The following is a 13,104-nucleotide window of genomic DNA, read 5'->3' as shown; positions in this document are numbered from 1 at the left end:
TGAATGAAGATACTTCCACAGTAATAAAACAAATTTACTTGAATGTGTTAAAACCTGATGTTGCCAAGAATGTACAACTATGCTTTCCTGATATTACGGAGAGCGGAGACAGATTTGATTTAATAACTCGCGAAGCATGCATGCAGAAGTGCGAGCGCTGCAAATGGGAGGTAAAAAGACTCCCAAGGAGGAGAAAGGGGAGCCGCCAGTTTGTCGAAATTATTGTGCGACTTTAATGTTATACCGAGATATAAAACCCCAAAGACAAAACTACTAATAAGCTGGTGTGCAGTTACTAAAAAAAAAAGTGTTTTTTGGAGAAATTGGAAGAAAGAGGCTTGATTTCACAATTAAAGAACATGTCAGAAGCTGAAACGAGAGCCGTGTGTGAACTAACAGTTTTAATCTAGTAAACCCCTCTGTAGCCTTCCTAAATTTATCTCAGGATTGAAATAAAAGTGAAATAATCTTACAGTGTGCAGTAACTGGGGGACACAGGAGCACAGCTGTCCTGCTTTTAGACTAAAACAGCATAAAAATGTGATATAAAGTTTTCTAACAGGTAACAGGAGGCTACAGGAGAAGGAGTGCAAGGGTTGTGTTTAAAGCAGATACAAGCTGTCACAGTCTGCTTGGGAAAAGATGTACAGTTTCAACTACTGATGTGGGTGGGGGACACCCCAGACCTATTTTAGGCCCAGACTGCAGCATTTTATAAGGAATTACTGCATGAAATAGCATTTATGTAAACCTAACTCAATAGAGTTATGTAATATTGTGATTGTTTTACCTAATGAGGGAATCCATAAGGCCAGGCTACTCCAAGTACTGGATCTTGGAAAAAAAAGGAGTATAAAACCAACTACGTGGTAAAGCCAGGGTGAATGCCTTCTCAGAACGAACTTGTCTAGTGACGTATTGGTTTAAGGGGGGTAGTGCAGTCTAAAGATAAAATTGCCTTGACCCCTGCAGTAGAAACTGTTTTTAATGTTTTGAGACAAGCTTTCTTGCAGGCACTGGCCCTGGACTGGATTCCCTCAGACGGATCATCTGTATGTAATCTGTATGTAAGTGAAAGAAATGGGTTGTGAGCTGCTGTGCTGGTGCAGGAGCATGGAGATAGGCATCGTCTGGTGGGTTATTATTATTCAGGACCCCTTGATGCGGTGGCCAAGGGGCCGTGTTTATGTGTTGTGCAGGCTACCTGCCTGGCTGTATAAACTGTGAATAATCTGGTGTAGAACTAGCAGACCAAATGAAAAGATTTAATTGAAACTTGTAAATATGCTAAATGGAAAATTGTAGCAATTTATATAGACTGTATATATACATTTGGTGTATGCCACAATTTTGGATGGCAGTGAAGGAATAGGGATTTCCCCAACATGGCAGGGACTCCAGTTAAGAATGCTGGGTTTGTCTCTGAACTGTTAGAAGCTTTGCAGCTGCTTACTGAAGTAGCTGTGGTAAAGTGTAAATCACATAATAAAGAAATGTTTCCAGTAACTCGAGGGAACAACTTTGCAGATGTAGCTGTCAGGTGAGCAGTACTTGTAGAACAGGAGTCTGAGACCCCTGTGAGACCTCTGTTGGTGAAAAGGGGACAGCTACAGGATATTCAGGCTGAGGCCTCTAAAGCAGAGAAAAGGACATGGTTAGAAAAGAGTGTGGTGCTGCCAGCACACTGGACGCCCTGCATGCCCTCAGAGCCTAATGCCCTTTGTAGCTCGACAAATGCACTCTGTCGGACACCTGGGTGTGAGTCAAATGGTGTGCCGGTTACCCATACCTGGGTGGGGACCGTGTTTGAAGCAGTAGCCACTTATGTGGTATCTCAATGTGATGCTTATCAAAGGAACTCAGCTACAGTTCAGGTGCGGGTGCTACAGCTCAAAAGGCCTGCTCCTGAGGAACCTTTCATGCACTGGCAAATTGACAATTGTCAAGAGAAACCTTGGCTCTTATAATCTGTTTTCCCAGTGGGTTGCTGTCACTGCCTCTGTGTCTACCAAACACTTGATGAGGGAGATAAGCCCTCGGTGGGCACTGACCTACCGCTTGTATTATGATCAAGGGACAGGCTGTGGCTGGATTATTCGGGGTGAGATGGACTGAGATCACCCTCAGTCTGCTGGAACAGTGGAATGAAGGAACAGAACTCTAAAAGATCGACTAGACATCAGACTGAAGGAACGCCATGGAATGCGGGCTGGATCAAACAGAACTGTGTAATAGAGCCTGTTTGATAACATCACAAGCCAATCAACGAAACTTCCTGGAGGGACGAATTTGGCTAATGGATTGTTGAATTTGCTAATTCTCTATTGTAGTATTGTAGGTTTTTTTGTAGGTTGTTAATTGAAGTGGTGCACGGGGCTGGTGAACAGGTGCTGGACACTTGGAGACCTCCAGTAGAGGGAAGACACGACCTGATACCTGGCGAGTGGGTGTGGTGAGGAAGATATACCCTGCCAGATGTTGCAACCCTGCTGGGAAGGACCATATCAAGTGCAACTGGCTACCGACTCTGCCATCTGAGTGACAGGATGAGATCGCTGGATCTACGCATTGCGCCGACACCGAACCACTGCACCAGAGACTGAGTGAACATTAATTATTATATTGTCACTGTTTCTGTGTTTGTTGAGCTTCCTGAGGGGGGGTGACAGTGTACCTGTTAAGTGTAAGGAGCTTTACTTTGATAAAATGGGGATATGGAATCAATACTTTATCAGTCAGCCACAAATAATAATCAGAGCTCATGTTGGGATTGTATTGCTATAAAAGATGCTCATGGGAGTAATCCCCTTTGATAGAGGTGATTATTTAGGTTTATTGGCATGGGTAAATAGCCCTGCTTTTAGTCTGAGTGTAACTCAGATGTATTAGAATGGAAATAACTGTATGCTCCTCGCTATAATCACAGTTTTAGGCCATTCTCTATTAGGGTGATAGACAGCTGTTTAGGTGACCCAGCTGTTGACCAATCTTGTAAAAAAAAAACCCTAAGAAAAATGCTGGGCTCCAGCCCACAGGGATTTACCTGTGCTGTAAGAACTAACGCATGAATAAGGAGACTGGATTCTGGTGAAAGACTTGAGGAAAAAGAAATGGTGTTCGCTCAGGTGGAGGGGGCCGTGCCAGGTGCCCTGAATTCATGCTTCCCACTGTAAAAAGGTCACAAACGAACTGAGCAAAGAGCAGGAGTGATGTCTCCACAGGGATAGATGGGGATCACCTGCTTGGGACTGATGTGCACAGCCTTTTTCCTTTTTATGTGGAAGCCTGTCACCCAGAAGCCCAGAAAGAGGAAGAATCTAAACGCGAAGCCTCTTTGTATACAAACTGGCTGAATGCAACTGATAATGAGGGGGATAGGAGTAATTTGTGGTATAAATTTATAAATCATACTGTAAAGTTAAAGAAATGTAATGCATCTTGTTATGTATGTGCTTTAATGCCTCATTCTACAGCCTCACCCATTTCTCTCCTGGTTAGAATCACTGTTTGGGCCAGGGGGGAGTTACTAACACCGATTATAGGGGCTGTGATACTTGTCTTCCTGTTTTTGTGTTGCTGTACGAAATATATTATTCCAATGCTTTGAAATATGGTAATGAATATGTTTGCGCATCAGTATGTTCTGATAAGAACGCAAGAATCCGAAGTATGGGAGCCTCCTGGGAGTCCATATGAAGAATCTAACTTTTAATCATTTTCAAGAATAAAAAGGAGGGAATTGAAGTGGAAATCTAATAAGTAAATTGATTCTTAAAAATGTAGAGAGCTTTGGAAAAAATATATTGGTGCTTTTAGATAATATATTTCAAGGATGTAATTGCTGTGCTACAGTACGTGCAGAATTTTAGAAAACAGTTTGTCAACAAAGTACACTGTTTAGGTTAGTTTAGAAGACAATGTACCAAAACAATATATGCTGTCTGGGTCGTTAGAATTAGCTGAAAGTAACTGATTAGCTTTGAATAACAAATCTAGTGCTTCTTCTCTCGCTCTATGATGTAATCTGTTTTGTCTTAGGGAAAGGGGAAGTTTTAGAAGGGACCAAGTACTGAACTTTTTTACAGCGCAACGTCTTATAAAAACCCTGTATTGCTTGTAACAAATTGAGTCTCTGGTTGCACTTTGCGAAGTGGCAGCAGGGCTCCCAATATTGCAATATTGAAATAAAGACCTTACTCAGGTGAGAACTCTCTCTTGTGGCTTCCTTGATAGTTATATTTCCATGACAATTTGGGTTACAAAGGTTACAGAGACAGCTACTCAGCATTGACAAAGTGCAAGAATCCATCAAAGGGACAGAGTATGTTCGCAGTATGACCAAGTGCAGCCCAGAATTTAGTACTAAGGTGCCTTGCTGAATGTTTGGGTCAGATCCCCTTACTATTTGTGCACTTCAGGGGAAACGTGCACTGCAGAAAGGGCATTAAACTTGTTGACTGTAGCTGCCAGGTACTTCCAGCCTCATTAAAGTAGGCCAAATCTCATGCCTATCCAAACTCTTGCCAACAGTTGTTTTCATTGCAGTAAGTGTGATCAGGGCATTATGAAAGGGGGGTGAAAATACTGCACTTGACCCCCACAATAACACAGTAACCTTGCTTCTAGCTGTAAGCAAACTAAATTATGTCTGGAAGCCTATTTCAAGCATTAGGTATCAAGTGGAGACTCATAAGAGATTGTCGTAATCAAAGCTGGATAAGCAACCCATAGGAAAGACATACATCATGTGGTGCTGCAATATTTAGTTTCATCAAGTCATTGCTTTGCTTAGTTCTGCCTCCTGGACAGGACAGTTGACAGCACAGCAATGCAGACAGGGCCCACAGCAGTCACCACCGAGCCTGGATCAGGATGTGAGCAGAGAAACCTGCAAAAGGACAGACTAACACAGAAATGGGATTATCTTCCCAACTCCACCGTATCCAGACAAGCCACATACTCATTCCTTGGTGCTCCTCTGGGCTCCAGGCTCCATGGCAGGGGTGGTGTCCCCCTACGTTTGGAGAATGATGAGGGGGACCTAGAGTAGCACCACCTGTAGAGGTGGATGGCACATTAATTAAAGAGATCAAGACACTACATTAACCTGGGCAGGATGTCTAACTTAATTAGTATTTCCAAAAGCTGTTTTGCCTCCCTCCACAGTTGTGAGGATGAGCAAAATATGCTTAGAACAGAGCATCTCAGTTATGGCCCTAAAGTAGTACCTAAAGGGTAATTCCACTTCAAGTAAAAGCAGGTAATACAGGAGACATCATACGGCTTCCATTTGTGAATAAAATTCTACTTCACCTAGGAAAAGTAAGAAAAAAAAATCGATACCAGCTCAGACAAGAATATCAGTCCCTAGCGTCCCCATGTAGTTCCACAGAAATTACCATTTTAATGTGGTAGTCTAAGGGCAAAGGGACCATAAACAGTCCTAAAAATGCTCTCGCCAAGGAGAACGGGGAAATTGCACAAGTTCTCCAGCACAGGTGAATCTCTCCTGGAGGCAAACAGGATTGTGTCCCTGCTCCTCTGCCATGAAGCAGATACTAAGAACAAGCCTGGGACTCCCACAGGAACATGAACAGCTGGTGTTCTTCCAAATCGCAGCAACAGATTGCTGGACTAGCTGTAGTAAGAGTGGCAGGAGCCTTTGACAGCACCACATGCATACCCAACCCATCCAGACCCCCCTGCAGCACAGCAAGAATCAGCTCATGACAAGAGACACTTTGCAACCAGTTTATTCCTCATTCACATCAGGTCAGTTCATGGGTTTGTGTTGCTTCCTCCTGTGCAGGACTGTCCCCAGCAGAGCAGCACAGACCAGCCCCACAGCAGTCGCCACACCAGCCAGGATCACAGCCTCCACAGGCAGGCCTGGAAAGAAAGCACAGAGGAGCCTCAGCAAGCGGGCACTGCCACAGAGAGGGGCCAGCTGACATGACAGCACCTCCTGCCAGTACCTGCGGCTTTGTCCTCCTCTGCTCTTAGCTGGGAGCTCTGGCCTTCTGCCTCCACTGGCCTCTCAGCAACCTGCTCTTGCAGCACAAACACGGGACCAACAGTGGCATCAGCTTCCCACTCAGGAGCTGCAACAAGAGCAGGACAAGCCCGGCTGTAGACCACCCTGCTTGACCCCCCACTTTCCCGAGGAGATCCATGCCATGAGTGGCAGAGCAAGGGTGCCTTACCCCCTGTAGAAGCCAGGTCCCTCCTGCTCCTGCCACCCCAATACCTGGATCGTACAGTTGCCCCACAGCTGGAGTCACAGCAGCTGCAGACCTGGTCACTCCCATCCACTGATCTCCACCTACAGCAGGGACACAGGGTCAGAGCAGCTCCCTCACCTGAGCACCAGCTGGACACAGCAGCTCCCTGCCTCCTCACTGACCTGCTGCCCTCAGTGTAGCAGTCCTTGTTCAGGGGGTCCACACTCTGGGAAGCAGGAGTCACCTTCAGGTGGCAGGTGATGTAGATCTGCCAAGAGCACGAGTGGATCAAGCTACACCCAGGCCTCCATCTTGGGCTTGTAATGGACATGCTGTTCTCACAACCGGCACAAACCCATGAAAGCAGAAGGGATCAGGATCAAGTACTCACTGAGCTCCTGGCATCCTGATAGAACCTGAAGGCATCCAGCTTCATCTGCAGCTTGGTGTCCTGGGTTCTTGGCATGAACTGCGAGCTGGAGCCTGTGGATTTGGCATCAGTCAGGCACCTGAAAGGAGAGAAGGCAGTGTAGAACTGGAGACAGCAGGCAGTGTTCACTAGCTCAAGCCACCCGAGGTCACACCCACCCATAGTTCGCAATGAAGGAGTAGCTGGGGGTGGAGGTCTGGTCAGGGACCAAGGTGGCCACGCAGCTGTCCACAAAGAGCCGAAGGGGCTGGTGGTTGGCCTGGGTGACGGAGGCTTCGATGTTCAGGACGTCCCCCAGGTAGAAGACATTGGAGGACCTCTGGGAGCTCCAGTCATCTGGATGGGAAAGGAACCCCAATCTCAAGCACAGATCCCATTGATCCAACTGCACTGTCTGTACAGTCGCACCGTGCTTCATCTCGGGGGGAGACCTACCACTCATGAGGCTCAGGGAGAAGCCCAGCAGATCCTCAGCAGACTTGGTGGAGGTGTAGGGGACCCAGGTGGGCTTCAGGGCATTGCTGCTCACATTGTAGAGCCTAGCAGACAGGAGGCAGGTGTCAGCAGGGAGTCAAGCTCCAGGCACTCAGCCCTGCTGCTCCTCCAGGACTCACCTCATGTAGTGACACTCGATACCCACAACAGCGCCATTCGTTCTCACTATGGGGGTGTTGGCCACCGGCTTCGGGGTGTAGTTGAGAGAGAAGCTGTACACCAGTTGCTCATCCACGGTCTAGACAGATCACAGATCCAGTCACCCAACAGCCGAGAACCCGAAGCTGCCCAACCGCAGAACCACTTACCTTCAGCACACTGCGACACGCCTGCAGCTCAGCCTCGAAGATCAGGAGCTGCGCCGCGGTGTCCTGCCGGGTGACCGCACAGTCTCCCAGGCTGAGATCCGAGGCGTTGATCAGCTGCCCGGTGCCGAACAGGTCCGTCTTGACCTGCACCACGATCGTACTCTCCCCGCACTGCGCCGACACAGCCCGGATAACCTGCTGCTTCTGCTGCCGCGGCAGCAGAGGCGAGTCCAGAAAGGCGACCCCCTTGCGCCTGACGCCGGATTGGACGTTAGCGCGGGCTCGCCATCGCGCAGCATCACACAGAACTGCGAGGAACAGCAAGGTCAACAGCCGAAAGGAAAGACCACTAGAAAACCACATCTTGAAATGAAAACAACTCGCAAAACCACGATACCTGCTGTTCGCGAGCTCCTTCCTTTTAAAGCCCCCCAGACTTTCACGCGTGATGACGTTCAGGTCCGCAGAGTGAAGATTTTCACGAGGACCCGAACTCTGTCCGCTCACACGCAGGAGGACAGGATATTGAATCAACCCCGTGGAAAAGCCATTGTAGTTAAAGCGGAGGACGATCGCGGAGACTAATTTCTCCTGAGTAGACTGCTGATTGTTTACAATGAATATTAGAAACTAGGATCTCCGCTATATTTCGCGGTCACGGTATCTAATATTTCCTGTTACAGCTGTTGCTACTGACAAGATGTAAAAAATGAATAAGATAAGAGCTGGTCCCGACACGTCTGAATTCACATCAATTATAAGATTATTATTGAATTCAAACTGTGAATGTCTCCTTCTGTCAAAATGACCATTGTATAGTTACAGTCTTGTAAATGATAAAACTCCTTCTTTGTTTTCGTTCGAATGTTCTTCTGCTTCGCCGGTCAATTTGGAGGAAAAGCGCTGGGTGAACGATTTCAAGAATTAAAAGCCTAAAACGACATCTTTCGTGTTTTAACTATGTCCCCGTGGTGAAAAGGGAGAAACTCGACGTGATATTTCCTTCTCCGGATCTGCGTGCAGTGCAGACACGCTTTGTCCCAGCGAAAATGTCGGACGCGCGCGGAGCGCAGACAACTGTTCTCACACCTTCCGATCCAGGAGCGAAACAGGCGCCTGGCGTTGCTGCTCTTTCCATTAGCAGCCGCGCTTGATCGTTTGCAACAGATTAAAAACGGGCTGCACGCATGCTTCTCTGTTAGCATGGCTTTGTTGCAGCTCTGGGGTCCTGGGTTCGATTCGTGGTGCGGTTTCTTTTGGGGGAGTTTGCAAGCTCTCCATTTTCACCCCACCGTCCAAATAGTGTAGGTGCTGTCACGGTGAACCGGCCGAACTAACTCCCCCCGCACGTGTAATGGTCCGTTGTGTGTCGGGATAGGAAGCGGCTGGTCCCCGCTCGCTGTTGGGCTCTGTGCTTTCAAGTTGTTTCGTGTAGACGACTTGTTGAGAAATCCTACTCATTATTAGTTCTTCTTGTGAAACTCAACTGTGCGTCGCCCATTTCTCTTGCTTAAACCTGTATTTTACACACGAAAGATACATTTGTAGCGTAATAGGAATTGTGTGACCCATCTATAGATTTTCTAACATTTTTATCCAGTAAAGAGGTCCAAGAAAACAATGAATTTCCGATACAGTGGGGGTGTTACAGACATATGCCTAGCTTTCCTGTTTAATGTTTCCATGCTATGTTTCTGCTGTAATGGTGTGTCATCCTGATGTCATGCGTCACATTTCAGTTTTTGACACTTGTTCAGATATCTGCCAACAAATAAGTAATTTTTGTCTTTAACAATTCTCTGCTTGAGCATGTACTGTGCCCTCCAGAATTATTGGCACCCTTGGTAAAGATGAGCAAAAATCATAATTATTCTGGAGGGCACTGTAAGGTTGCATTAAAAATTCTGATTTGAAAAGGGTGTGCAAGGACCATTTGTTACCCAGCAACATTTGTAAAGGGTCTGAATACTTCTGCAAGGCACTTGAGCTGCTTTCAGGGACACAGACAAGCAGTCGTGGATTCTTAGTAAGGACTCTGGTAAAGAACTGCCAACCACTGCCAATGATTGTTGGAAGTAATGCAGAGACATTCCTGCCCCCAGCGTTCATCACAGGCATCTTGTTCTCACAAAATGAGATGAGACATGTTGCCCTTGTGGCAAAACATTAAAGAGCGGGGCTGGTCTGGATTTCGGGCAGCCCATTTGCTTAAGGTGAACGAGTGAGGGAACTAACCAGGCAGCATTAATCTAGCTCTACATACTCAGTCAAGAATAGAAGGCAACAGGTTAATGAGATAGCAGCCCACTTCCAGCTATCACTACTGACAGGAGTATTTCACTACGAGACCACTGCTCTCGTGACTCAAATTTGTGAACAGGCAAGTCATTACAGATGGATAAACACATCGTCTACTGGACATCCCAAAATAGGGGGCAGGCTAAACCAGCTAGCTGGGAGCAGGGGTGTAGCCTAGATGGAACTAGAGAAGAGAGCCCAAGTACACCCCCCACAAGCTACAGTTCTTCAAGCTGGAGAGGTGCCCCTATGCTGGCAGGACCGCCAGTTAGAGCCCAGGCCACCCACTTTTGCACAGGCCCACCCCCACCGGTAAGCACTTGAACATGAAATTGGAAAACACTGATCCCCACCCAGACTCTTCCAGCTTCTTCTGAGCATGCTGGAAGAGCTAAAGCAAGTAGGTGCAGGCACATAGGATGTAAACAAGGGGTGATGCAGTTGTGCATGACTACCCCTACACACACTAAGTACTTAGTACAGTAGGATTAAAGAGAATGATGGAACTCTCCCACAATCAGTACATTTTGGGAAGAGAGCTCACAAGAAGGTATTGCAGAGGGAATACAGAAGAGCTGGGATTGATACTGAAATCCACAGGGACTGGAAGGGGCATCAAGGAGGTGGTATATAGCCATGCTTGTCTGTTCTTTAACTACAGGCAGTGGTCAAGCAAGTAGAAATCATGGGTAATAAAAAAAAAAGGAAGAGAAGGAATTACACCAATTAGCCAAATGTGGAAAGGAAGCTTAGTTGGGTGTCAAAAACCTAGGCAGATCCACCTCTTTCCCAAAGAAGCTAGAAGCTCACCATCACCAACATACCACATGGAGGTATCAACACTGCCACCATGATAGCCACAAGGAACACACTAAAACAATACTAAGCCACGATGAGTAGAGATCAGCGCAAAGCCTTTATTCACACTCCATTCACAGCTTGGTATTCTGGATCTGAGGTCTAGATCTCCACACAGCCACCAGCACCAGAGAAGAGACCACAAGCACAGTGGAGGCAGCGACTACCAGCAGCCCATAGCCCAGGAACCGGGGTGCTGCGGAGAGAAGAGCTTTAGTCAGGGGTCAGACACGGGGAACAGGATCAGACACTCGGCCTCCAACCCCCTCCCTCACCTTCAACATGGGAATCCAGTTGACCCAGAGCTGGAAGCTCAGACCCAACCAGGATCACTTCCCCACTGGACACCAGTGCAGTTTCTCTGGAGGAGTCCTGGGCCATTTGAGCAACAGCTCTTCCTGCAAGAGGACAGGACACCAGCATGAGGAAAGGATACACACAGCTGACTGGCGCGCGCACACAACTGTCCATCCCGAGAGAACTCACTCCTCCTGCCACAGGTGGGCACACAGCGGTCAGTAGCAGTCGGCTGGCACACTGCCGCACTACAGTGGATGAACACCTGGAGAGAGCACAGCAAGGGTCACTGCACAGCCCAGGACCAGCCACCACCTCCTTCCCCACAAGCTGCTCCCTACCTTCTCCATCAGAGGCACCCGAGAGGCAGGATCCACAAAAGTGAACATCTGAATCATGAAGCGCTGGTAGTGCGTTGGGTACGGCAGCCCTGAGGAGCCACCCACAGGGATCAAGGTGGTCTGGTAGTTGTCACCTCCGTAGGGACACCTGCAAGGACAGCAACAGGGAGGGTGAGCCCTGCCACAAGGGGACACTACTGAGACAAGCCAGTCGGAGCCACAGGGGTCAGGTTACCCAGCAACCAGAAGGCTCCAGCTGGGCTGGCTGAGAGGACTGGGAGTGGAAGTGGCCCAGCAGTCCCCCAGGGTCAGGACAATGTTGGGGTCAGTCCTGTTCAAGATGTGGACCTCCACATACACAGGATCCCGCAGCACCTTGGTCACAGGGTAGTCCAGGTCACTGTAGTAGGAGTCATACAGCTCTCCTGAGGACGAGAGCAGCAGCGGGGTTCAGCAGGAGCCCCACACACTCGGCTCACACAGCCCAAGGCCTGACAGCTACCTCTTGCAATCCTGAGCTCCACACGGAGAGGTCCTGGAGACACTGCTGGAGGGGGTGGGGAGACCGTGTAGACCACAGCCTGCACTGGAACAAGTTCATCATTTGCATACCTGCACTGGAAGAACAGCCTAGAGAGAGAAGCAGGCAGTCATGGGATCCAGACAGGACCTGGCAAGACCGGAACACTTTGGGAAGCAGCAGCTGCTCACTCACTTGTAGAAGCTGTCCCTTGTGATGGAGCCAGCAGGTCCCCCAATCACAGCAAAGGTTGAGGACATCATGTTCTCATACACCACAGCACCACCTTCAATCTGGAGGAAGGACACATGAACAAGGTCAGGAACCACTACGGGAACATCATCCTCAGCTGAAGGATCAAGCCCCTCACCTTCATGCTGGTGCCACAGGCACTGACTGGGAACCGGAACATGGCAAAGCCAGCGGTGGTGCTAACAGGGCCACAGGGGGCACTCCTGCCCGCCTGCAGGCTGACTGAATCCAGGCTCAGCTGAGGGCTGGTGGCATTCCTGGACACGACCACCACAAACTGGCCATCCCTGGTGCACTGGACAGTCACTGGAGGAAAGCAAGAGCTGGTAAACCAAGCCTGTTAAGCTCATCATCGAAGACACTCAAGATCCAAAAACCCACCATCATTCCCATAGTAACAGCGATTCCGGCTGGACTGATCAAAGCAGCAATTTTTAGCTTCACAGTCGCTTTTACCGATAGTCAAGTCACCACATGCTATCTTGTCACTGTCATTAACCAGGCACTTCTGAACCTGAGCTAAAGAACAATCCAACGCCAGCAAAAACCACACAAGGCACAACCCCATCCTCCCTCTGCTCATTGACTTCTCCATCGTGAAACTCGGCGAGGAATTGCAGCCAAGCGGCGCTCAGCTCCTGAAATACTCGCTGCGCCCTGATTGGCTGAGGGCGGCGATTGGAGGGCTGTAGCGCGCGCACGAGGACTTCGGACACTCAGAGCGTCATCCGAGTCAGCTGATTAATCGCGGAGCGTCCTGTTCGACTGGAACGAGCTCTCATGCGGGTTAGACTAATGTGTCTGACTCAAAACTAAATATTTATGGCGTCTGTTAGTTAGGGTGACCATATTTTGTTTTTCAAAAAAGAGGAGGGGGGAACGATCGTCGACACTCGACACATGCCTCCAAAGTAATGAATCTTTATTACGTTTTCTAATCAAAAAATCCATTTGAACTCTCTCATTTCTATTAATCTTCTTAGTAAACTTTGAAACACTTGCAGGGTTGCTCTTTCTCTTCCATAATGGCAAACAAGGGAAAAAAATATAGCCCTATTTTTAAAAGTTTTCTTTTTTCATTTTA

General features: G+C 48.2%; 2 protein-coding genes across 2 annotated transcripts; both read right to left on the bottom strand.

Moving 5' to 3' along the window:
• Positions 1-5,773: 5,773 nt before the first annotated feature.
• On the bottom strand, positions 5,774-7,817 carry LOC148838497 (zona pellucida sperm-binding protein 3-like). Its single transcript, XM_088911203.1, has 9 exons — positions 7,455-7,817; positions 7,266-7,384; positions 7,087-7,190; positions 6,810-6,987; positions 6,613-6,730; positions 6,404-6,489; positions 6,204-6,322; positions 5,976-6,101; positions 5,774-5,889 (listed from the first exon to the last, which is right to left on the bottom strand). The coding sequence occupies exons 1-9, from the start codon at positions 7,815-7,817 to the stop codon at positions 5,774-5,776; spliced, it is 1,329 nt and encodes a 442-aa protein (XP_088767329.1).
• A 2,867-nt stretch (positions 7,818-10,684) lies between these two features.
• LOC148838496 (zona pellucida sperm-binding protein 4-like) lies at positions 10,685-12,615 on the bottom strand. The gene is made up of 9 exons (XM_088911673.1): positions 12,402-12,615; positions 12,139-12,326; positions 11,964-12,061; positions 11,751-11,878; positions 11,484-11,673; positions 11,249-11,396; positions 11,097-11,172; positions 10,886-11,008; positions 10,685-10,821 (listed from the first exon to the last, which is right to left on the bottom strand). The coding sequence occupies exons 1-9, from the start codon at positions 12,613-12,615 to the stop codon at positions 10,685-10,687; spliced, it is 1,302 nt and encodes a 433-aa protein (XP_088767799.1).
• Between the last annotated feature and the right edge of the window lie 489 nt (positions 12,616-13,104).

This window comes from Atractosteus spatula, chromosome 3, assembly GCF_055471065.1.
Source record: "Atractosteus spatula isolate fAtrSpa1 chromosome 3, fAtrSpa1.hap1, whole genome shotgun sequence".
NCBI lineage: Eukaryota > Metazoa > Chordata > Actinopteri > Semionotiformes > Lepisosteidae > Atractosteus > Atractosteus spatula.
This window is presented reverse-complemented; position numbering and strand designations above follow the sequence as displayed.